The sequence below is a fragment of the Microcaecilia unicolor genome, chromosome 14 (genome assembly GCF_901765095.1).
Source record: "Microcaecilia unicolor chromosome 14, aMicUni1.1, whole genome shotgun sequence".
Classification (NCBI taxonomy): Eukaryota; Metazoa; Chordata; class Amphibia; order Gymnophiona; family Siphonopidae; genus Microcaecilia; species Microcaecilia unicolor.
In genome coordinates, this window is record NC_044044.1 from 28411721 (window position 1) to 28434583 (window position 22863).

The 22863-nt window shown below is 42.4% G+C and overlaps 3 protein-coding genes across 3 annotated transcripts; all 3 read left to right on the forward strand.

Moving 5' to 3' along the window:
* Nucleotides 1-1142: 1142 nt before the first annotated feature.
* LOC115457279 (olfactory receptor 1509-like) lies at nt 1143-2093 on the forward strand. The gene has a single exon (XM_030186701.1). The coding sequence runs from the start codon at nt 1146-1148 to the stop codon at nt 2091-2093; it is 948 nt and encodes a 315-aa protein (XP_030042561.1). The 5' UTR covers nt 1143-1145.
* Nucleotides 2094-10043: 7950 nt separating this feature from the next.
* LOC115457280 (olfactory receptor 1509-like) lies at nt 10044-10988 on the forward strand. The gene has a single exon (XM_030186702.1). It carries the CDS (start codon nt 10047-10049, stop codon nt 10986-10988), a length of 942 nt encoding a protein of 313 aa, XP_030042562.1. The 5' UTR covers nt 10044-10046.
* A 7495-nt stretch (nt 10989-18483) lies between these two features.
* Nucleotides 18484-22520, forward strand: LOC115457281 (olfactory receptor 4S2-like). The gene is made up of 2 exons (XM_030186703.1): nt 18484-18664; nt 21679-22520. The coding sequence occupies exons 1-2, from the start codon at nt 18484-18486 to the stop codon at nt 22518-22520; spliced, it is 1023 nt and encodes a 340-aa protein (XP_030042563.1).
* Nucleotides 22521-22863: the final 343 nt, after the last annotated feature.

Consider the following 22863-nt stretch of genomic DNA (forward strand, 5'->3'; position numbering starts at 1 on the left):
TGCCTGTTAGAATATGAGCTTATGGGCAATGAAATATATTAAGAACATAAGACTAGCCATACTGGGTCAGACCAATGGTCCATCTAGCCCGGTATACTTTTTCCCAACAGTGGCCAAGTCAGGTCACACGTACCTGGCAGAAACCGAAATAAGAGCAGCATTCCAGAACCTTAAAGAGTAACAAGATTCTGGAATATCCAAGAATAGCAACATTCCATTCAGAATCTCAAAGAATAGCAACATCGTACCTGGCAGAAACCAAATTAGTAGCAACATTCCAGAACCTCAACAAGATTCTGGAATCCTGAAGAATAGCAAGATTCAATTCAGAATCTCAAAGAGTAGCAACATTGCACCGGGCAGAAACCCAATTAGTAGCAACATTCCAGAACCTGAACAAGTAACAAGCTTCCAGAATCCCCAAGAATAGCAACGTTCCATGCAGAATCTCAAAGAGAAGCAACATTGCACCCGGCAGAAAGCCAATTAGTAGCAACATTCCAGAACCTCAACGAGTAACGAGATTCCGGAATCCTGAAGAGTAGCAACATTGTACCTGGCAGAAATCCAATTAGTAGCAACATTCCAGAACCTCAATGAGTAACAAGATTCCGGAATCCTGAAGAGTAGCAACATTGTACCAGGCAGAAACCCAAACAGTGGCAACATTAGAGGAGCATAAGTTACTTTAGGGGAGCAAATGTGTGGGTCTTGAGCATACAACTCTGTGTATAAATCTAAAATAGAGTGGAATAGAAGACAGAATATGAGAGACCAAAGTTATCTCTCTCCTTAAGTCTTTACTACTATTTATTATTTCTAAAACACTACCAAGTGCTTTATAGACACATCGAAGAGATTCAGTCCCTGTTCCAGAGAGCTTACAATCTAGTGAAGAGAAACATATATATCAAATAAGAGATTTTAGGAAAATATATTATAGAGACATGGTTAAGATGTAAAAGTAGCCTCAAAAAGGTGAGTGTTTAGTCTGGAATTGAAAAAGGACTAGACAGGAGCGTGACACAGCTGCTCAGGGAGTCCTTATAAAGAATATTAATGTTCTTGGAGCATCTGTGTTATTTAATATATTCTTTCTATTGTCTCTTGTGTTTCTGTTTCCTGCAGTTGGTGAAGTGGAAAAAATGGCCGTCAGCAATGAAACCAGAGTCACAGAATTCATCCTGAAAGGCCTTTATAGCAATCCAGACTTACAGATAATATTCTTTATGCTGTTTTTCGTGATGTACCTGATCACTATAGTTGGGAATCTTCTCATTTTGTCAACGATATATGTGGACGCTCAACTGCACACTCCCATGTACTTCTTCCTCAGCAACCTGTCTTTCATAGATTTGAGCTTTTCCACGGTCACTGTCCCCAGATCCCTTGTTCTCTTTCTCTGGCAGAGTAACATTATCTCTTTTAATGACTGCATGGTTCAAATGTTTTTCTTCCATTTTATTGGGGGTGCAGAATGCTTTCACCTGGTCCTGATGGCTTATGATCGCTACGTTGCCATCTGCCATCCTTTGCGTTACACCACAATCATGAACAGACGGGTCTGTCTCCTGCTGGTGGTTTCTACATGGGTAGGTGGCTTCCTTCATGCCTTCGCACAGACGTTTCCAATAATTTATCTGCCCTTCTGCGGCCCTAATGAGATCAATCATTTTTTTTGCGATGACCACACCGTGTCTTTGTTGGCTTGCTCTAGTACCTATTTCAGTGAAACCGCAGATATCGTCAACAGTGGAACCATAGCGGTGATTTGTTTCGTGGTGTTGTTCACATCTTACGTGTACATCATCTCCACTATCTTAAAAATTCGGTCAGACGAGGGAAGGCGCAAAGCTTTCTCCACCTGTGCTGCTCATCTCATGGTGGTCGTTTTGTTCTTTGGCCCCTGTGTCTTCCTTTACATGAGACCACCAGTGACATTTGAAGCTGACAAACTGATCTCTGTTTTTTACACCATCGTCACCCCTTTGTTGAACCCCTGCATTTATACGCTCAGAAACGAGAAGGTTAGAAAATCCATGAAGAAACTGGGAGGTAGGAAAGCGTCTTTTCTGAGGACACATTCAAAGTGATTTCTTTCCACTTAAGGAAAATCATTGTTATATAAACCGTCTTAACTCACTAACCGATGTATGGCTCTTTAATCTACTCTTTACAGTTCTGTTTTTCCTTTGCTACAATTTGTAAATTGTGGTAAATTAAAGCTGAATGAATTATGCTCTTTTTAGAAGAAAGTGGGAATTATATCTTTTGTCGTGACCACCCTGGAATCCAAGAATCCTGATTTATGTAAATATATAGACTCATTAAACTTGTATTGATGGTGTTTTTGTTTAATTATTTTTGAGACTCAGTCGCAGTTTTGTTTCCAAGTATTTTTATTTGTTACATTTGTACCCCACGCTTTCCCACTCATGGCAGGCTTAATGTGGCAGGCAATGGAGGGTTAAGTGACTTGCCCAGAGTCACAAGGAGCTGCCTGTGCCGGGAATCGAACTCAGTTCCTCAGGACCAAAGTCCACCACCCTAACCACTAGGCCACTCCTCCACCGTTAAGCAGGCAGGTGTCTCTCTTGCCAGCTTAAATTGCTTACCACCATCTAAATGGACAGTGCCACTGAATATCACCACAGACTACCCCCCACAAAAAAAGTGGGCAGGCAGGGGGTGGCAATGGGGAGGAGCCAGGGGTTATGCAGGTGCTGGCAGTATTCAGTGCAGGGATAACCATAGCGAAGTTGGTGAATTAGGGGATAGCTCAAAAGCGGTCCTAAATTCACCCACCTATCTATGTAGGTCCAGGCACTGAAAATCAGCTGGGACCCGTATAACTGCTTTTTTTTTTTAACTAAAGAGCCCCAGCAATCCCCATCCTGGCCTCCAAAATAGTCCTACCACCTTCCCCCCCATGCCCATGATATTCAGTCCCTCCTCTCCTCCCAGAATGAGACCCCCCCACACACTCCTAACCCCCTAAAGTTAGCCATATGCAGAGGCAAACCTCAAAAGGGCAGGAGTGAGGGGGCTTCCCTGCTGCCCCCAATGACCCCACTAGGACCAACAAGAATACAACTAGACCTGAAGGGGGTTGGGGTGGGGGGCACAATCTGAAGGGAGAGGAGGGACTAAATCTTGCGGTTTGGGGGGGGGGTAGGAGGGAAGGGGGCTATTTTGGAGGCTGGGAGGGGGATTGCTGGAGGCTTTCTAGATAAAAGAAAAATTGTTAAGCAAGCCCAAGATGAATATCAGCTGGGACCCGCATAGGATCCGGCAGTCATCCCCACCAAATGTAGACCCCGATATTCAGTTCCAGTGCCCAGACATGGCCCAGCACCGACTATCGGGGGCTAATCTAGTCGGTGACAGTAAGTATTTAAAACAATGCTGACCGCCTGTGGTTGAATATTAGCTGGACTATATTTTTATTGACTAAATAACTATTTGCTATAATTTGCTTACTTCTTTTTTTAATGTTAAATGCAGTTGCAATATAAATATCGTGCGTTGAGCCTAGTTTTGTTAACAACATGCGATGTGTCTTGAACGGCTTTGGATTTGAGAAGAATCGGAGCTGATTCCGACTGGGCCATCCACTGATTATGTTCATCCTTAACGGATCCCTTCTCATTCTGTTTATGTTCTGCGCTGTGCCCCACCCCCTTCCTTTAATCTTCTGAAGTTATCATCGCAAACTCAGGGGTCCCTTTTACTAATGGATGTTAAGCGTAAAAACTTTCCTCAGTACTTTGCCTGCCCTGTTAGCGGACAGGAAACTATTTTTTAAAATGCGTTTTTACAGGGGCGTGGAAGAATTAACCAGCTAGCGCATTCCTATTTCCACATGCTAACTGGGTAATTATTATTAATAGGTCCACTTGTATCCCACGTTTTCCCAGCTTGTGCAGGCTCAATGTGACTAACAAAGTTAGAAGAAAATGACATAACACAGCAAGATATAATAGTTATAAAAAAATTAACAAATACAATAACGAAGCAGCTAAAAAGAGAATACGGAAGGGAATACAGAAGCAACAAAAGGGAAGCAGACATTAGAAAAAAAAGTGGGTAATCAAACAAAACGGAAATGGGGTTCAAAGTGTATTGTGGCCTTTGGGATAGGCTTTACTAAACAGATAAGTTTTTAGTAATTTTTTTTAATGTTAGGAGATCCGTAGTCTCTTTCAGTTCTCTCGGCAAAGCATTCCAGGATTGCGGGCTGATGTACGAAAAGGATGAAGCGTAGACTGACCTGTACTTTAGATTCCTGCAGGAAGGATAGCGCAGAATAAGATAAGTACGAGATGACACCGATGCATTTCTGGGAGGTAGATCAATCAAGTCACACATGTAGACTGGTGCTTCACCGTAAATGAACTTATGTGTTAAGGCGCAGACTTTGAATTCAGTACGGTCCTTAATGGGTAGCCAGTGAAGACTCTCATGGAGAGGTTGCGCACTATCAAAGCGAGATTTTCCAGCCCCGGTTAATCCAGAGTTAACGTGACAGCATCTCCTAAAATAAGAGGGGGTAAGAGTTCCTGCGTTAAGTTCTTGCAGGTTTTGTGCGCTAATGGAAAAATTAGAATGGGACCTGCAGAATGAAAAGACCCTAAACACTGCTGTACTGGGATTACAGCACAGGAATGTCCCACAGTAAGACACTTTTTTGTGTGAAAGGCCCCTTACAATTCGATCCTTTCCTCCAAACTGCATTACTAGAAGATTTGGGGGTCCTTTTACTAAGGAGCACGAAGGGCTCCTTTTATAAATCCATGCTAGAGATTCCCACGCAGCAACTGAAAGGAAGCCCATAGGAATTGAATGGGATTCCTCTCATTTACCACTCAGAAATCGCTAGCATGGCTTTGTAAAAGAAACTCAAAAAGATTTACAGGCAGATGATCAAAAGCAAACGCCGGCGCCAGAGCCTGTTAGCGCCATACTAGCTACAGCCCCATGATCAGAGCCCTCGAGCGCGTGAAACAACGCTCTCGAAGGCTCTTAGCGCAAGTAGCATGCAAATGTAAGCTAATCAGCGCTTAACGCATTCATCCCCAATGATGAGCGTCCAGCGCACCAAAGATTGGGTCGCTGGCCGCCACAAACCCTACTCCTGCTCCGAGCTGGCATTAGGGTTTGCAGGTCATTGGGGAGGAATGGTGAGCACTGTCCAGCATGCATTTGCATGCTGGCAGGCCCCCATTCCCCCCTACAGCAAACCTGCCAGGCGTCTTTCTCATAGAAACATCCAATTTTGGACGTCCTCAATGGCCCCGTTGCTATACCTCTGACACCCCCTTGAAATTTGGCCGTCCCTGCAACAGGGCAGTTGAGGACGTCCATCTTCCGATTTAAAGATGGGCATCATTCTCTTTTCATTGGTCTCCAGCCCGGACCTGTCAAACAAGTGCGGGAGGATTGTGCTGAGCGCATGCTCAGGCACAATTCTCCCGCACTTCTACCCCATGACCAGAGATAATTGCGCTGCTTAAATTTGCATGCATTATGTCTGATCATAGGTCTAATAGCGCCCCGCGCTGTTCCAGTGCTATTTTAGAGCGCTGTTTGGAACAGCGCGGGGCTTTGGATCATCTGCCAGTCAGTGCACGCCTTAATCCCTCATGTGGTCAGCAGCTCATTCAGAGCACCGTTTAGTTCCCTGGCATGACTAAAACAGGTCTAAAACTTAAGACGTCCTTCTTTACAGGCTTGAATGTTTCTTCTGATTTGATAATCGCTGTTGGATGTCTTTATTCCCCCCCCCCCCCCCCCCCCCACCTAGTTCCATCCAAAACCTGCCCATAACACAACCCCTTATTATTTGGGCATGCTGCAGTGTCAGAGATCCTTTTCCTTGTTTTGCAAAATCAGGATTTGACGTTTCAAGCACATGGATGTCCATTTGGGCATTTTGAGATGTCTATATGCTTTGACAATAAACTCTATAGTGATTTCTCTAAGGTAACAGGAATTACAAGAGGAAGAAAGAGGATTTCAACCCTGGCTTCCTTCTTTCTCACTGATCTAACCACCTAGATCTCTAAAATTCATGCTCACTTCTCATGCCCAGTAAGAGATTCTTCCTTGCACTGTATAAACAGAAAGATATAGGTTATGAGGGAGTAACCTCAATAAATATATTCTACTATTCTAAAGTTGAACTCTCCATCCTGCAAAGTTTAGGAGGAATGCAGTACAACACATTGAAACTTAGAAGAGACAAAAAACATCCCCTCTAAAGTGTGTAAAAGTCCTACACCCACCTCCCCACCATCAGGAGTGGTCCATTAAAACTTTGGTTTAATTCACAAAGGACAGGCAATTCCTATGGGAGTTCTAAGGGACCTAGGGAACACACAATGAAGCTACAAAGTAGTACATTTAAAACAAACTGGAGAAAATATTTCTTCACTCAATGTGTAATTAAACTCTGGAATTCGTTGCCAGAGAATGTTGTAAAAGCAGTTAGCTTAGCGGGGTTTTAAAATGTTTGGATATCTTCATAAGCCATTATGAAGATAGGGGAAGCCCACTGTTTATTTCTAGGATAAGCAATATAAAATGTATTGTACTGTTTTGAGATCTTGCCAGGTACTTGTGATCTGGATTGGCCACTCTTAGAAACGGGATACTAGGCTTAATGGACCTTCAGTCTGTCCCAGTATGGCAATGCTTATGTTCTTATGTTCTCACGACTCTAACCATGATATTGATGCACCAGGTCCAATAGTAGGAATATGACTGTAGGATTCCTGCACAACTTATAGAGAATACTGAAAGCAGAATCATTAAACACACACTTAATTTGCTTCATAATTGCCTGGTTACAGTTTGGTAGATTGAAAATCTCATGGCTTAGTATCAGTGACATTAGAGCTAGGGGTGTTGTGGATTCTGTAGCACTTCTCACTTGAAGAATAAAGATATTACTTGCATTAAAGAGTAAGGACGGGCAGCCAGAAAATGTTACATAAGTACATAAGTGTTGCCATACTGGGACAGACCAAAGGTCCATCAAGCCCAGCGTCCTGTTTCCAACAGTGGCCAATCCAGGTCACAAGTACACAGCAAGATCCCAAAACTGTACATTTTATACTGCTTATCCCAGAAATAGTGGATTTTCCCCAAGTCCATTTAATAATGGTCTATGGACTTTTCCTTTAGGACGCCGTCCAAACCTTTTTTTAAACTCCGCAAAGCTAACCACCTTTACCACATTCTCTGGCAACGAATTCCAGAGTTAAATTACACGTTGAGTGAAGAAACATTTTCTCCGATTCGTTTTAAGTTTACTACATTGTAGCTTCATCGCATGCCCCCTAGTCCTAGTATTTTTGGAAAGCGTGAACAGACGCTCCTCCACATCTACCCATTCAACTCCACTCATTATTTTATAGACCTCTATCATATCTCCCCTCAGCCGTCTTTTCTCCAAGCTGAAGAGCCCTAGCCGCTTCAGCCTTTCCTCATAGGGAAGTCGTCCCATCCCCTTTATCATTTTCGTCGCCCTTCTCTGCACCTTTTCTAATTCCTCTATGTCATTTCCAGGGATGTTCATTTTATTCATTTTCTTTGGCCATTTTTTTCGTAACGGGAGTAAAGTTACTGAGTGCCCATACTTTCTGAAAGAGTGCAATAATATGCTTTCAATGGTGAGGGGTAGGAGGGTCCCCTTAGACACTCAAAAGTGTTATTTCCTTCTCATGGCTGCACCATCCAAGATGGCAGGAATGTGGATAGCAGACTCCTGTCTACCTTAGTACAAGTGGGTGGGTAGTCAAATGCCCTTCTGTTGAATTTTCAAAATCACAACTAGTGTAATAAGTGTTATTATGACTTGATAATGATAAAGAATAGACTTTGCTTTGCAGCGTTGACATGCTGTGAACAACAATCCCTCTAAGACGTGCAGGAGTCTTCAGCTAGTGTCTCTACCATGGGGGCTGGTGTATCAATATGACAGCTTCAACTGCAAGGGGCAAGTACGTACTGTGGGACTTCCAGGGGGCTTTCTGCTGCTTGTGATTGAAACCATGATATCGACACTGCTTTCAATTTAGACAACAAAGACAAAAATTGGTGAGGAAATGACTTGCCTCCATTTTTCATGCAAGATTTATCCACATAGGTCCGTAGGTTCCAAACTTTTGCTCTCTCATAGATGTAATGGGGGAAGAGTGATCATTTCAAAGTTGTTTAAACATCTGCTTCTTCTGAGATCCTCCAAAGATTATCATCCCAAGAGCCCCTCAAGTACAACTTAAATACACGACGACTTTGCTGCCTACTGGAGAAAGGCTTCAGCCTGTAGCTGTTGGCAGAGTCCGTGAGGCAGAGAATTCCTATCCTCCAGAATTTCTGAATTTATTGTATCTAAAAACAATACTTTCTGGTCATTTTCGGGAATATGTCCAGTATTTGGAAACCAGTAAAGCAAAAATCCTCCAATCAAGCGATGGTCTCTCCACATTATATTCTGTAAGTATCTAACTTTTTTTTTTTACATTATTGTTTAACAACTTTGTAATTTCCAGACTTTTAAGTAGATGAGTGTGGTAGCCGTGTTAGTCCACTCTTAAGGTTATTAAGGTAATAACCTTAAGAGCAGACTTTTAAGCTAAGTTTTAAAAATGACATTTGGCAAATATACTTGACTAAGGGGTTCTTTTATAATTGTGCAGGAAGCCCACTGAGATGAAACACATTTTACTCCTTTCAGAAGAACCAAATTATTCACTAAACTATTGTGAGATTCTAAAAAGTTTCACTGGTGATTGTAACCATGTGAATAAATAACCTTTTGAGAGAACTGTGCATGAGTTTGAGGGAAGGATGCCAGTGGGTACCGAACTGTGAGCACATTTCATGCGGGGAAAACTGTGGATCTTTTTAAAATGAGCTGTATAATGGACTAAACAAACTATTTTTAAACATTTATTTTTATTTAAACTTTTACATTTATCAACCTATGAAACTATTGGGTATGTTTAATAAGGTGCGTTAGCGTTTCTAATACACCTTTAAATTTAAGCTGTGTTAAACGCTAAGGTAACTATTCATTGCTATGGGTGAGTTAGCATTTAACATTTCACCTTAGTAAACATAGGTGTATGTTTTTTATGGCAATTAAAAACAAAAGAAAGTTACTGAGATATAATTGTGGGATGTCTGTAAGAATAAGAGCATATAGGCAGCAGACAAGGGATGCTTTGAGGGACGGCTAATGAATGTGTCTGAAGCATAGAAAGCTTTAAGACATAAGCATCGCCACACTGGGACAGACTGAAAGTCCATCTAGCCCAGCACCCTGTCTCCGACAGTGGCCCATCCAGGTCACAATCACCCGACAGGATCCACGGAGCAAAGCATTTTGTACTGCTTGTCCCAGGAATAGTGGATTTTTCCCTACGTTCCTTTAATAACATTCTATGGCCTTTTCCTTCAGGAAGCCGCCCAAACCTTTCTTAAACTCTGCTAAGCTAACCGCCTTAACCACATTCTCCGGCAACGAATTCCAGAGTCGAATTCCGAGCTGAGTAAAGAAAAACTTTCTCTTATTTGTTTTAAACTTACTTCACTCCAGCTTCATCGCATGCCCCCTATATATAATCCTCACAAAGAAAGCACAGAACATGAGAGACTAAAGTTGTCTCCCTGCTAAAGCCCTTACTACTGATGTAAATAATTTGCAAAACACTAGCTGGATAGTGCAGCGCTGTACAGACACATCTAAGATAGACCGTTCTTGCTCAACAGAGCTTACGATCTAGTCAAGAGAAATAGAAGAGAAACAGATATAACAAATAAAACATTTTAGGAGTGTGTATTATAGGAGTCGTGGTCAGGATTGAAAAAGGAGAGTTTTAAATGTAGAATTGAAAAAGACTTAAGAGACAGAGAGAGCATGATACAGAAACTCAGGAAGTCCTTAGTAGAGTATTAATGTTTTCTGAGCAACGGCCTCATTTTACTTATTTCTCCTGTCGGCTATGTTTCTGTTTCCTACAGCTGGTAAAGTGGAAGGAATGGCAGTCAGCAATGAAACCAGAGTGACGCAGTTCATCCTCCTCGGACTTACCAATGATCCAGACTTACAGATAATATTCTTTGTGCTTTGTTTAGTGATGTACCTGCTCAATGTAGTGGGGAATCTTCTCATCATCATAACTATCTACGTGGACTCCCAGCTGCACTCTCCCATGTACTTCTTCCTCAGCAACCTGTCTCTCTTAGATCTGGGCGTCTCAACACTCGCTGTCCCCAAATCCCTTTTTAACTTTATCCTGCAGAGCAAAACCATTTCTTTCAGTGACTGCATTTCTCAAGTCTTTTTCTTTCATTTTGTCGAGGGTGCAGAATGCTTTCACCTGGTCCTGATGGCTTATGACCGCTATGTTGCTATCTACAATCCTTTGCGTTATACCACCATCATGAACAGACGAGCCTGCCTCCTGCTGGTGGTTTCTACATGGGTAGGTGGTTTCATTCATGGCCTTGCACAGTCAATTCCAGTAGTACATTTGCCCTACTGTGGTCCGAATGAGATAAAAAATTTCTTTTGCGATGCTCACCCTTTATCTTTGTTGGCTTGCTCTAGTACCTTTCTGACTGAGATTACAGATATGATCAACAGTGGAATCTTAACTCTCGGTTGTTTCTTGGTGGTGTTTATATCTTATGTGTATATCATCTCCACTGTCTTAAAAATTCGTTCAGCCGAGGGTAGACAGAAAGCCTTCTCCACCTGTGCCTCCCACGTCCTAGTTGTCGTTTTGTTTTTTGGCCCCCTGGTCTTCATGTACATGAGACCCTCGGTGACATTTTCAGGTGACAAAATGGTTGCCGGTTTTTACACCGTCGTAACCCCTGTGTTAAACCCCTTCATTTACACTCTCAGAAATGAGAAGATGAAAAAAGCCATGAAGCGGCTGGTGGGTAGGAAAAAAAATTTTCTGGGACCCTTATAAACTGATTCCCTGACCATTTCAAGAAAGATGCCATCGTGTAAACCATCTCATCTCACTGATTGATGTCTGTTGTTTACTCTATAAAATTATGATTATTGCACCCTAAATGTTTAAGTAGAATTTCCTTTGAAAGCTGTAGTTAAGTTGAATGAATTTTGCTCTTCTTAGTAAAAAGTCGGAGCTATGGTGCAATTCTTTCAATGGTGAATGAAGAGCATAAATTGTACCCTATTGCAGATTTTGGTATCACCCACAAAGTAGCAAGTCTTACCTTACCAGAAAGCTCTTCTGCAATATATCTGTTAGAAATGTTAAGCAGAACTAGAGGAAGGACAGATATTCCATTTACCACTACCCTTTGTTACCTTCCATTCAATAGTTCCTAACCCAGTCAGTTATTTTTGGTTCCATACCAAGAACATTGAGGGGTCCTTTTAAAAAGACGTACTAGTGTTTTTAGCATGTGCTAAAAATTATCACACACTAAATATTAGAGATACCTGTATATGTCTATTGACATCTCTAGCATTTACCATGTACTAATTATTAACATGAACTAAAACTCCTAGTGTGCCTTTGTAAAAGACTCCCTCAATTTATAAGTAACCTGTTTAGATTCACCCCAAAGGCTTTGCTAAAATTTAAGCACATCTAATGCTGTTCACGCTTTCCAAAAATACACGGACTAGGGGGCATGCGATGAGGCTACAATGTAGTAAATTTAAAACGAATCGGAGAAAAATTTTCTTCACTCAACGTGTAATTAAACTCTAGAATTCATTGCCAGAGAATGTGGTAAAGGTGGTTAGCTTAGCGGAGTTTAAAAAAGGTTTGGACTGCTTCCTAAAGGAAAAGTCCTTAGACCGTTATTAAATGGACTTGGGGAAAATCCACTATTTCTGGGATAAGCAGTATAAAATGTTTTGTACATTTTTGGGGATCTTGCCGGGTATCTGTGACCTGGATTGGCCACTGTTGGAAACAGGATGTTGGGCTCAATGGACCTTTGGTCTTTCCTAGTATGGCAATACTTATGTACTGTTCCTCAAACCAACAGTCTGGCGACCCATTCAAAGAAAATAAGCAGATTTGTCTGACAAGTGCTATGTCTAGCAAAACCATGCTGTCTCAGTTCCTAAAATACATTAATTTTCAAAAACTCTCAATATCCATTGTTTTTAACGTGGTTCCACCAATTTGCTCACCACAGAGATCAGACTGACCAGCCTATAGTTTCCAGTATCCTCTGTAGTTCTGTCTTCGTGGAGGGGGAAAACGTTTGCCCTTCTTCAGTCCTCTGGGACTGCTCAGGACGCCAAATAAACATTGAAAAGGTCAGTCAGTGGAGCTGCCAGCAGAACATCCCTAAATTTCTCAGATGTATCCCATCCTGCCCTTCCACTGTGTCCACTTTTAGTTTAGCTAGCTCCTCATGAATACAGTCTTTTGAAAATCCTTCAAGGTCTATCGCATTTTCATTCCTATTTGTGATTGTCTCTTTCAGTTTTGTTCCTGGTCCTCCGTTAGTAGAGAATAGAAATATTTGCTAAGAAATTCTACTTTATCTTTATTATGTTTTCCATATTCATCCCCCTACCCTTGGGTTTTAAATGGCCACATTTACAGTTTCTCCTATTATTAACATATCTAAAAGTACTACTACTACTTAACATTTCTAAAGCGCTACTAGGGTTACGCAGCGCTGTACAGTTTAACATAGAAGGACAGTCCCTTCTCAAGGAGCTTGCAATCTAAAGGACAAATGTACAGTCAGTCAAATAGGGGCAATCAAATTGGGGCAGTCTAGATTTCCTGAATAGAGGTATAAAGGTTAGGTGCCGAAGGCGACATTGAAGAGGTGGGCTTTGAGCAAGGATTTGAAGATGGGCAGGGAGGGGGCTTGGCGTAAGGGCTCAGGAAGTTTATTCCAAGCATAGGGTGAGGCGAGGCAGAAAGGGCGGAGTCTGGAGTTGGCAGTGGTGGAGAAGGGTACTGAGAGGAGGGATTTGTCCTGTGAGCAGAGGTTTCGGGTGGGAACGTAAGGGGAGATGAGGGTAGAGAGGTAATGAGGGGCTGCAGATCGAGTGCATTTGTAGGTTAGAAGGAGAAGCTTGAACTGTATGCGGTACCTGATCGGAAGCCAGTGAAGTGACTTGAGGAGAGGGGTGATATGAGTATATCGGTCCAGGCGGAAGATAAGACGTGCAGCAGAGTTCTGAACGGATTGAAGGGGGGATAGATGGTTAAGTGGCAGGCCAGTGAGGAGTAGGTTGCAGTAGTCAAGGCGAGAGGTAATGAGAGAGTGGATGAGAGTTCGGGTGGTGTGCTCAGAGAGGAAATGGTCTTGTCTCCTCATTTTACTGTATTGGCTATTTGTCTTCCATTTGTATCTTTGCTTTCCTGACTACTCTACCAGCTTCTCTTAGCTTTTCCAGATATTGTTGCCTGTCTTCCTCTTTCTGAGATCCCTTATATTTTATGAAAGATGAGACATTTTTCTTTACTTTTTGAGCCACGACTGAGAACAAAAAGTGACCTTCTTTACATCTTACTTTGACTTACTTTCCTAGTAAAACTGTTTGCTGCCCTTAAAACAGTTCCTTGTGGTTTTGCTCACTGCTTCTGTACTTTCCCCAGATGATCCCACCCAGCTAATTCTGCCTTCAGATATTTCCCCATATTGACAAAGATTTTGTTTGACATTTTGAACTTCACTTTTTTTTTAAAAACCCTCTTCAAGAGCGACTTAATATTGAACCACACCCAGAAGTATCCTGACATCTTTAGGGGCCCTTTTAATAAAAGGTTTCTGAGTGGCAATCCTGAACCAGGGGCGTAGCCAGACTTCGGTGGGAGGGGGGTCCAGAGCCCGAGGTGAGGGGGCACATTTTAGCCCCCCCTGGCACCGCCGCCACCACCACCAACTTTGACCCCCCCCCCCCCTGCTGACGACCCTCCCTCCCGCCGCCTACCTTTGCTGGTGGGGGACCCCAACCCCCGCCAGCCAAGGTCCTCTTTTTCCGGCGCAAGGCTTCGTTCAGGACGTCAGACTCACAGAAACAGAACAAAGCCTTGCGCCGGAAGAAGGTTTGGACGGCTTCCTAAAGGAAAAGTCCACAGACCGTTATTAAAATGGACTTGGGAAAAATCCACTATTTCTGGGATAAGCAGTATAAAATATTTTGTACATTTTTGGGATCTTGCCGGGTATTTGTGACCTGGATTAGCCACTGTTGGAAACAGGATGCTGGGCTCGATGGACCTTTGGTCTTTCCCAGTATGACAATACTTATGTACTTATGTAAGAGGACCTCGGCTGGCGGGGGTTGGGGTCCCTCGCCAGCAAAGGTAGGCGACGGCGGCGGGGGAGGGTTGGCAGAGGGAGGGGGTCGACAGGATCATCAGCAGGGGGGGTCCAGAGCCAAATATATGGGGGCCCAGGCCCCCGTGCCCCACGTAGCTATTCCACTGTCCTGAACTACCACCGGCCCATTGCAGGTACCAGCGGTAGTTCCACCTCCAGCATGCGGCATGTTCAGCACTAGTGGAAATATTTGAAAAATGTTTCAGCAGGGGATTACCCGGTAGGAACTGGGCAATGCCATGTGCTGCCCTGGTTACTGACGGATTAGTGCAGGAGCCCTTACCACCATCTCAATGAGTGGCGGTAAGAGCTCCATCTGAAATGGCTACGAGGCAAGTGCAAAGTTAAAGCATGGTCATTTCTTTTTCCCGACTTTTTACCCACTGCGGTAAAAGGGTCCCTTAGTTTTGTGTTATTATGAAAATATTATATATGTTTTCTTTATATGCTGATACTGCTGAAAACTGATTTGTTTGAGAGAAACGTAAGTACATAAGTGATGCCATACTGGGAAAGACCAAAGGTCCATCGAGCCCAGCATCCATTTTCCAACAGTGGCCAATCTATAAAAAGGGAAATAAATAAAATGATGATCTGACAGGGACCAAATTTGGAAATATGTGTTTAGGGAATACGTTTTGGAATAAGAAAACCTTTTGCACCAGTTTTGACTCCGTGAAATAGTAGTCAAAGCCTGCTGTTGAGAAACGTTCAGCAATTTAAGCACCGAAGCAAAAATGGTCTGAAATCCACAATACATCAGAACGATCCTTCGAGTCAAAAAGCACTTATACAGCCCTTGAAAGGATCTGTAAATTGTTCATAGGGAAAGACACACTACCCCCTCCACACCATGTGAATCTAGTTTTCCTCCCCAGGAACAAGTTTTGAAAACTTTCAAGTGTGTTTTGAATTTGATATGAACATTTTTTTGGTGCATTTTAGAATTTATCTATGTTGATTTGAACTTGTGGTGTCTATCAGATTTTTACATGCTTGTTTTGATGTCAGAAGACATATAAATTAGAAGCAATATATTTGGCATTCTTTTGATTAGAAATCATTACATTTGGCTCCTAAGAAATGCATGTATGCTAGGGTTATGAGCCCGCTTTCTGTTTCATTTTATTTTTTCAACGGATTTAAAATAGTTTCTCTAACGGTAAACATCTTTTTTTGATTTCTGAGACCACAAGTTTGCAGCCTTTTGAATAAGGGATTCTTTAATGTAGATAGGGGCATTACATTAAGAAATCTCAAAAGGAAATGGGAAAAGTCAGATACATGTCATTTATTTAACACATTTATACCCCACATTTTCCCACTTAATTGCAGGCTCAATGTGGCTTACATACAGTGGTGTGCTGGAGCAGGCTCTCACAGGCTCGCGAGAGCCGGTTGTTAAGTTTTTAAGAATTTTGGGAGCCGGTTGTTAAAGTAGGGCCCTCCATGGCTGCTTTAACAACTGGCTCCCAAAATGTGGCCTTGGGCCCCCTGCTGAATTCTCTTTTACTTTGCTGGTGGGGATGCTGAGCCCTGCCAGCCAAGTAAATAGACTGCTGCTGCTCCCCTCTCTTTGTTTCCAGCTCTGGGCAGCAGGCTGGGACTTCTCGAGCATGTGAAAGAAGTTCCAGCATGCTGCTCAGAGCAAGATGTTGGGAGTGGTGGCAGTCCATTTATTGGCTGCCAGCAAAGGTATGCCTAGCGTGCCTGCACGAAGGGGGGGGGAGGAAAGAGAGGCAAGTTTTGCTCTCCACTCCCCCCCCCCCCCCGGCCACCCCTGGCCCTTCCAACTGCAGAGCTGGCTATGTCCGGAAAAAGAGCCCGTTGTTAAAAATTTACCAGCACACTCCTGCTTACATAGTACCATAGGGCAGACTACGTTCAGTAAAATACAGTTAAACAAATGTAATAGTAATCATATAGGTATCATATAAAGCAACAAAGATAATAAATGATCAATAGGGTCCATGGATTTTGCAAGAAGTAGTAAATTAAGTTGGGTCTGGAAGGTATGCCTTCTTGAACAGGAACGGTCTTCAGTGATTTCCTGAAGTTTAGATGGTGCGGAATTGATTTTAAGATTTTAGGCAATGCATTCCACAGCTGTGTGCCTATGAAAGAGAAGCTGGATGCATAAGTAGATTTGTATTTGAGGCCACTGCAATCTGGATAATGTAAGTTTAGATAAGATCGGGAAAAAACTGGTACTGTTTCTAGGTGGTAGATCTATTAGATTTAACATGTATCCAGGAACTTCTCCGTAAATGATTTTATGGACCAAGGTGCAAACCTTAAAGGCAATACGTTCCTTGATGGGAAGCCAGTGTAATTTTTCACGAAGGGGCTTGGCAGATTCAAATTTTGATTTACCGAAGATCAGTCTCGCTGCTGTATTCTGGGCGGTCTGAAGTTTCTTAATTAATTGTTCGTTACATCCTACATAAACACAGTTGCAATAATCTAAATGGCTTAATACCATTGATTGTACCAAGTTGCGAAAAACATCTCAAGGAAAGAAAGGTTTTCTACGTTTGTTTCCACATTGAGTAAAACATTTTCTTTGTGGTGCAATTTACTTAGGTACACACTCCAGTATAAACACTTTATAAGCAATGACATTGATCCTAGCATACGTGCTGGTCTCTACGCCTTAGGTAGGGAAATGCATAAGCAAACAGGATTACTAAATTGGCTACAGAACATGCAGGAAGATATACTCTACAGCAATAATTATCCCAGCACCTACTTAAACACAACGCAATAGCAATTTCGATATCATTTCAAAATGCTTTCATACATTTTTCAAGATACTTTCATACATTTTCATACTGCTAATATAAGGAATCATCAGAGTTCACAGCACCAACGTTGCTAGCCAAACATTCAAAAGCAACGTTGTGCAAATCATCGATCCATCATTTTAACTTTTTTTTTGGGGGGGGGGGGGGCTTCTTGTTAAAGGTTTTGAAACAGTCCAAAAATGAACAAAACTTTTTAAAACAAATTAGTACCACTTAACTTGCAGCTGTTTCCAACACTGTGAGAACATCCACCGACATGGCCAAGTTTCATAACTTCCAATAGTTAACAGATATCTCTAAGAATAGGGACATATGAGTAGCAGAATACTCACAAGGATCCTTTTACTAAGGTGCACTTTTAGCACGCGCTAAACGCTAGAGACGCCCATATACTGTGGCTTAGTAAACAGGGCCCTAAATCTGTTAGCACACTTTAATAAAAGGACCTCTCAGCAGGTTAATGAGAGGCAAAGAAAGAGCCTCAAATTTCCTCATCCATCCAAATCACGATTACAGCATATTAATGTTAATGGTGTTCTGAGAATCATTTATTTTGTATGGTTTTCTTATTTCTGTCATTGCCAACTGTGTTTCTTTCCAGTCATCATTCAATAAAATGGAATAAATGAAAGTCGGAAATGGGACTAAGGTCATAGAATTCACCTATTGGGACTTTCTAACACTCTTGAATTGCTCTTTGTCATGTTCTTCTCCCTGTATTTACTCACCATTGTAACCATTAGAGGTGGACCCTCGCCTGCAATCTGCCATGTACTTATTCCTTAGCAAGTCGTTTTTGGATTTAATCTTTCAACAGTTGCTATTCCCAAAACTCGATTCAGCCTTGTCTTGAAAAACAAGACCATCTCGTTCAACGAGAATTACTCTACGTTTTCTGTACTTTTTTGGGGAGCGTAGAGTGCTTTCTTTTGACACCAGTGGCCTATGATCACTATGTTGCCTTCTGCATCCAGTTGATTGCCTCTTCATATGTAGCTGATTTTGTGCACTCATTCAAGCTGGCATTTTTAACATATCAACTGCCTTTCTGCATTCTTAATGAGATAAATAGGTGGGGAAAATGTGGTGTACAAATGCAGCAAAAAAATAAATAAATCATTTCTTGTGATGTCCATCCATTTTTATTATTGGCTTGTTCTAGCATCTTTGTCGTTGAAACTGTGATCTTTGCCAAGAGTAGAATGATATCCTTAATTTGCTTTCTGGTGCTACTTATATCTTATGTAGGTATGATCTCCTCCATCCTAAAGATTGGATCTGCGAGGGAAGGCGCAAAGCCTTCTCCTCTTGCACTTCTCAACTTATGATGGTCACTTTGTCCTTCAATCCCCATGTCTTCATCCGCCTGAGACCCTCAGAGATTTTTACAGCTTATGAGATGGTCTTCGTTTTTTTACACCATCCTGACCTCTTTGTTAAGTCCTGTTATATACACTCCGAAGAACAAGGAAATGACAACAGCTACGAAGAGGTTGAACAGCAGGAAAGTGTTTCCTCAATTGACTTATAAGCCCTGATTTCAGAAGAAAACAATTAGCTGAATATGACTGTTTATTTATATTTGTATAACTCTTTAAATTCTAAAGAAACATCTGTTACTGACATAAAATTGCCTGATTTGGGGTTCATTGTATGGATTGAGATATGGTATTTATCGATTACTTTCTTGTCACTGACATCCTTTAACTAGAATAAATTTGAGTCAGTTTTGTCCATCCTTGTTTGGAGTTGGTGCTACGTGTTTTTTTCTCAAATCCATTAGCAAATATTTTTTTTCAGAGAGTACTCTGATTCACTAGCGTGGTAATAAAGCAGATTATGGAAGAAAAGACTAGATGGCACCTCCAGTTCTTACTTTCCACACTAGAATGGATCCATGACAGTTGCCAGCCACATTGTGCGGTCACCTGTAGGATATCCTGCTTAACCAAAGCAGTTTGGGTCATCTCACTGATTGTCATATTGGATACCGCATCAGTTGTGTTTTGTGCCGTTTATTCTGATATGGCTGTGTTTTTTCTAGTTTCCTACCCGCTATACTGATCCGTACGCCATCCCGGACCATGCTCCTTGACCTGAGTTAGCCAAGTTTCCTACCTGCTGGGCTGATCCCTGTATGACTCTGGCCCATGCACCCTCATCTGACATTAGCCAAGGCGATGTCACCCCCTGACTTTAAATTCTTTGCAATCACAGCATGGAGCCTTAATTCCTCACTCATGCTTCAATATGGATATTAGATATTGATCGAGTTGTTGTGCTTTGGGCTGTATATTCTGGTGTGGTTGTATTTCCTCTACAGTCTCCTACCCACTGTGCTCATAACTGTGAGCCAGATGCACAAAACCTAACGAGCCCACAACTTGCGTTTTAAACTGGTTCCAGGCAGTTTAAAACGCAAGTAGTTTACCGGGGCATGCATCAAGGGCATTTTTCCTGTCACAGTAGCAGGCAACGAAAACGGAATGCAAATTATCCAAAGGCTATTATAATGAGCTGCAGTACCGTTGCAGCTCATTATAATGAGATGCAGTACCGTTTTTCCGATTGAGGGAAACGGAAAGGAAAAGAGCCCCAAAAAAATTAAAAAAGGAAGAAAAAAAAATCAGCGAGCAAACGTGAGGGGCTTCCTTTATGGACGTACTCTGCCTGCGCTTGTGAGGGACGTCTTTTCGCCGTTTTTTTTTTTTTTAGTTTTGTCTCCCCTGCGCTGCTCACCTTCTGTAGCAGCGAGGAGAAGGGATTAGGGAATCGGGGACCTGCGACTCAAGTTGATCCGGAGTTCGGGACGTCCCTTTCCATTATGCTCCTCTTCCAGGTCTCCTCAGCCAATCAGAGTGCGTGTAGCTGACACCAGCAAGCTAGATGCACTTTGATTGGCTGAAGAGACCCAAGAAGAGGAGCATAACCGAATGGGACGTCCTGATTCTCCGACTGGCTACCGAGGTAATGGTGAATGCAACGGAGCTACAACGAGTAGCTCATTTGCATTCCCTTTCCTTAGTGAATTCCCGTTCCCTACCGATTCGCTATGGAATCGGTAGGAAACGGTAATTACCATTGACTTTAGTGCATCTTCCTCTGTGTGATTATGGACCTTGCCCCTTGACCTACTGACTTTAAATTCTCTGAAACGTTGACGCATGCTGAAGGAGCAGAACATAGCAACAGGTTTTGCTCTTTTGCATGTTCTTTCACACACCTTCTTGCACTCCTTTGATGTGGCTTCTAGTATTTTCCTTCAACATCTTTAGAGTTTCCTTATTCCTCACCATCTTGTTTTTTAATATTCCAACTTACTATGGCTTCCAGCCTACATAAGAACATAAGAATAGCCATACTGGATCAGACCAATGGTCCATCTAGCCCAGTATCCTGCTTCCAGCAGTGGCCAATCCAGGTCACAAATACCTGGCAGAAACCCAAATAGCTGCAACATTCCATGCTATGAAACCCAGGGCAAGCAGTGGCTTCTCCCATGTCTATCTCAATAGCGGACATAAGTACATAAGTACATAAGTAGTGCCATACTGGGAAAGACCAAAGGTCCATCTAGCCCAGCATCCTGTCACCGACAGTGGCCAATCCAGGTCAAGGGCACCTGGCACGCTCCCCAAACGTAAAAACATTCCAGACAAGTTATACCTAAAAATGCGGAATTTTTCCAAGTCCATTTAATAGCGGTCTATGGACTTGTCCTTTAGGAATCTATCTAACCCCTTTTTAAACTCCGTCAAGCTAACCGCCCGTACCACGTTCTCCGGCAACGAATTCCAGAGTCTAATTACACGTTGGGTGAAGAAAAATTTTCTCCGATTCGTTTTAAATTTACCACACTGTAGCTTCAACTCATGCCCTCTAGTCCTAGTATTTTTGGATAGCGTGAACAGTCGCTTCACATCCACCCGATCCATTCCACTCATTATTTTATACACTTCTATCATATCTCCCCTCAGCCGTCTCTTCTCCAAGCTAAAAAGCCCTAGCCTTCTCAGCCTCTCTTCATAGGAAAGTCGTCCCATCCCCACTATCATTTTCGTCGCCCTTCGCTGTACCTTTTCCAATTCTACTATATCTTTTTTGAGATACGGAGACCAGTACTGAACACAATACTCCAGGTGCGGTCGCACCATGGAGCGATACAACGGCATTATAACATCCGCACACCTGGACTCCATACCCTTCCTAATAACACCCAACATTCTATTCGCTTTCCTAGCCGCAGCAGCACACTGAGCAGAAGGTTTCAGCGTATCATCGACGACGACACCCAGATCCCTTTCTTGATCCGTAACTCCTAACGCGGAACCTTGCAAGACGTAGCTATAATTCGGGTTCCTCTTTTCCTCCAGGAACTTCTCCAAACCTTTTTAAAGCCCAGATATGTGAACCGCCATTATCAAATCCTCCAGCCATGAGTTCCAGAGGTTAACTATTGTTTGCATGAAAAATATTTCCTCCTATTTGTTTTAAAAGTATTTCCTTTGAGTGTCCACCATAGTGCTCACTATAGCTGGGAATCTTCTCATTGTGCTAACGATATATCTGAACGCTCAGCTGCACACTCCCATGTATTTCTTCCTCAGCAACCTGTCTTTCTTAGATTTGTCCTTTTCCACCGTGACTGTACCCAAATCCCTTATTAATTTCGTCTCGCAGGACAGAGCCATCTCACTCAACGACTGCATTGCTCAGTTGTTTTTCTTTCATTTCTTCGGGGGGACAGAATGCTTTCACCTGACCTTGATGGCTTATGACCGCTACGTTGCCATCTGCAACCCTTTGCGTTATACCACAATCATGAACCGACAAGCCTGCGTCTCACTGGTGGTTTCTGTATGGATAGGGGGTTTCCTTCACGGCTTCGCACAGGCGTTTCCAGTAACACAGCTGCCCTTCTGCGGTCCTAATGAGATCAATCATTTTTTTTGCGAAACACATGCCTTGTATTTGTTGGCTTGCTCTAGTACTTTTGTCAGTGAAACTGCAGATATGATCAACAGCGGAATCATAGCCCTTGGCTCTTCCCTTGTGCTGTTCATATCTTACGGATACATCATCTCCACCATCTTAAAAATTCGCTCAGCTGAGGGAAGGTGGAAAGCTTTCTCTACCTGTGCCTCCCACCTCCTGGTGGTTACTTTATTTTTTGGACCCTCAGTCTTCATCTACATGAGACCCTCGGTGACATTTGCCGCTGACAAACTGGTCTCCGTTTTTTACACCATCGTGACCCTTTTGCTGAATCCCTTCATTTATACTCTCAGAAATGAGGAGGTGAAAAAAGCCATGAAGAAGCTGGGAGGTAGAAAAGTGTCTTTTCAGGGGACTCATGCACATTGATTTCCTTTGCATTTAAAGAAAGATGCTATTTGCTCTCACTGACTGATGTATGTTCTCTAATCTGCTCTATATAATTCTGATTATTTTTCCATTGATTCATTTTTAAATAGAATTTCTGTCAAAAGAGATAGTAAAACTGAATGAATCATGCTGTTTTTTTAGTGAAAACTAGAAGCTATATCGCTTGCCATGTTCACTCTATAATTCATGCACTCTGATATAAGTAAAAACACAGTTATTTTGTTTTTCGTATAGCTTTAATAGACCCCTGATGCAGGCCTTGGAGCTGAAACACGGCCGTGTTGGGTCGGTTTTTTAGCTGTTATATTAAAGACTTCTTGAC

Coding starts and splice junctions, on each gene's coding strand:
- LOC115457279 (XM_030186701.1), top strand. CDS start 1,146: ATGGCCGTCAGCAATGAAACCAGAGTCACAGAATTCATCCTGAAAGGC.
- LOC115457280 (XM_030186702.1), top strand. CDS start 10,047: ATGGCAGTCAGCAATGAAACCAGAGTGACGCAGTTCATCCTCCTCGGA.
- LOC115457281 (XM_030186703.1), top strand. CDS start 18,484: ATGGTCACTTTGTCCTTCAATCCCCATGTCTTCATCCGCCTGAGACCC. Junction 18,665..21,678: donor AGAGGTTGAACAGCAGGAAA/GTGTTTCCTCAA, acceptor TGTCCACCATAG/TGCTCACTATAGCTGGGAAT.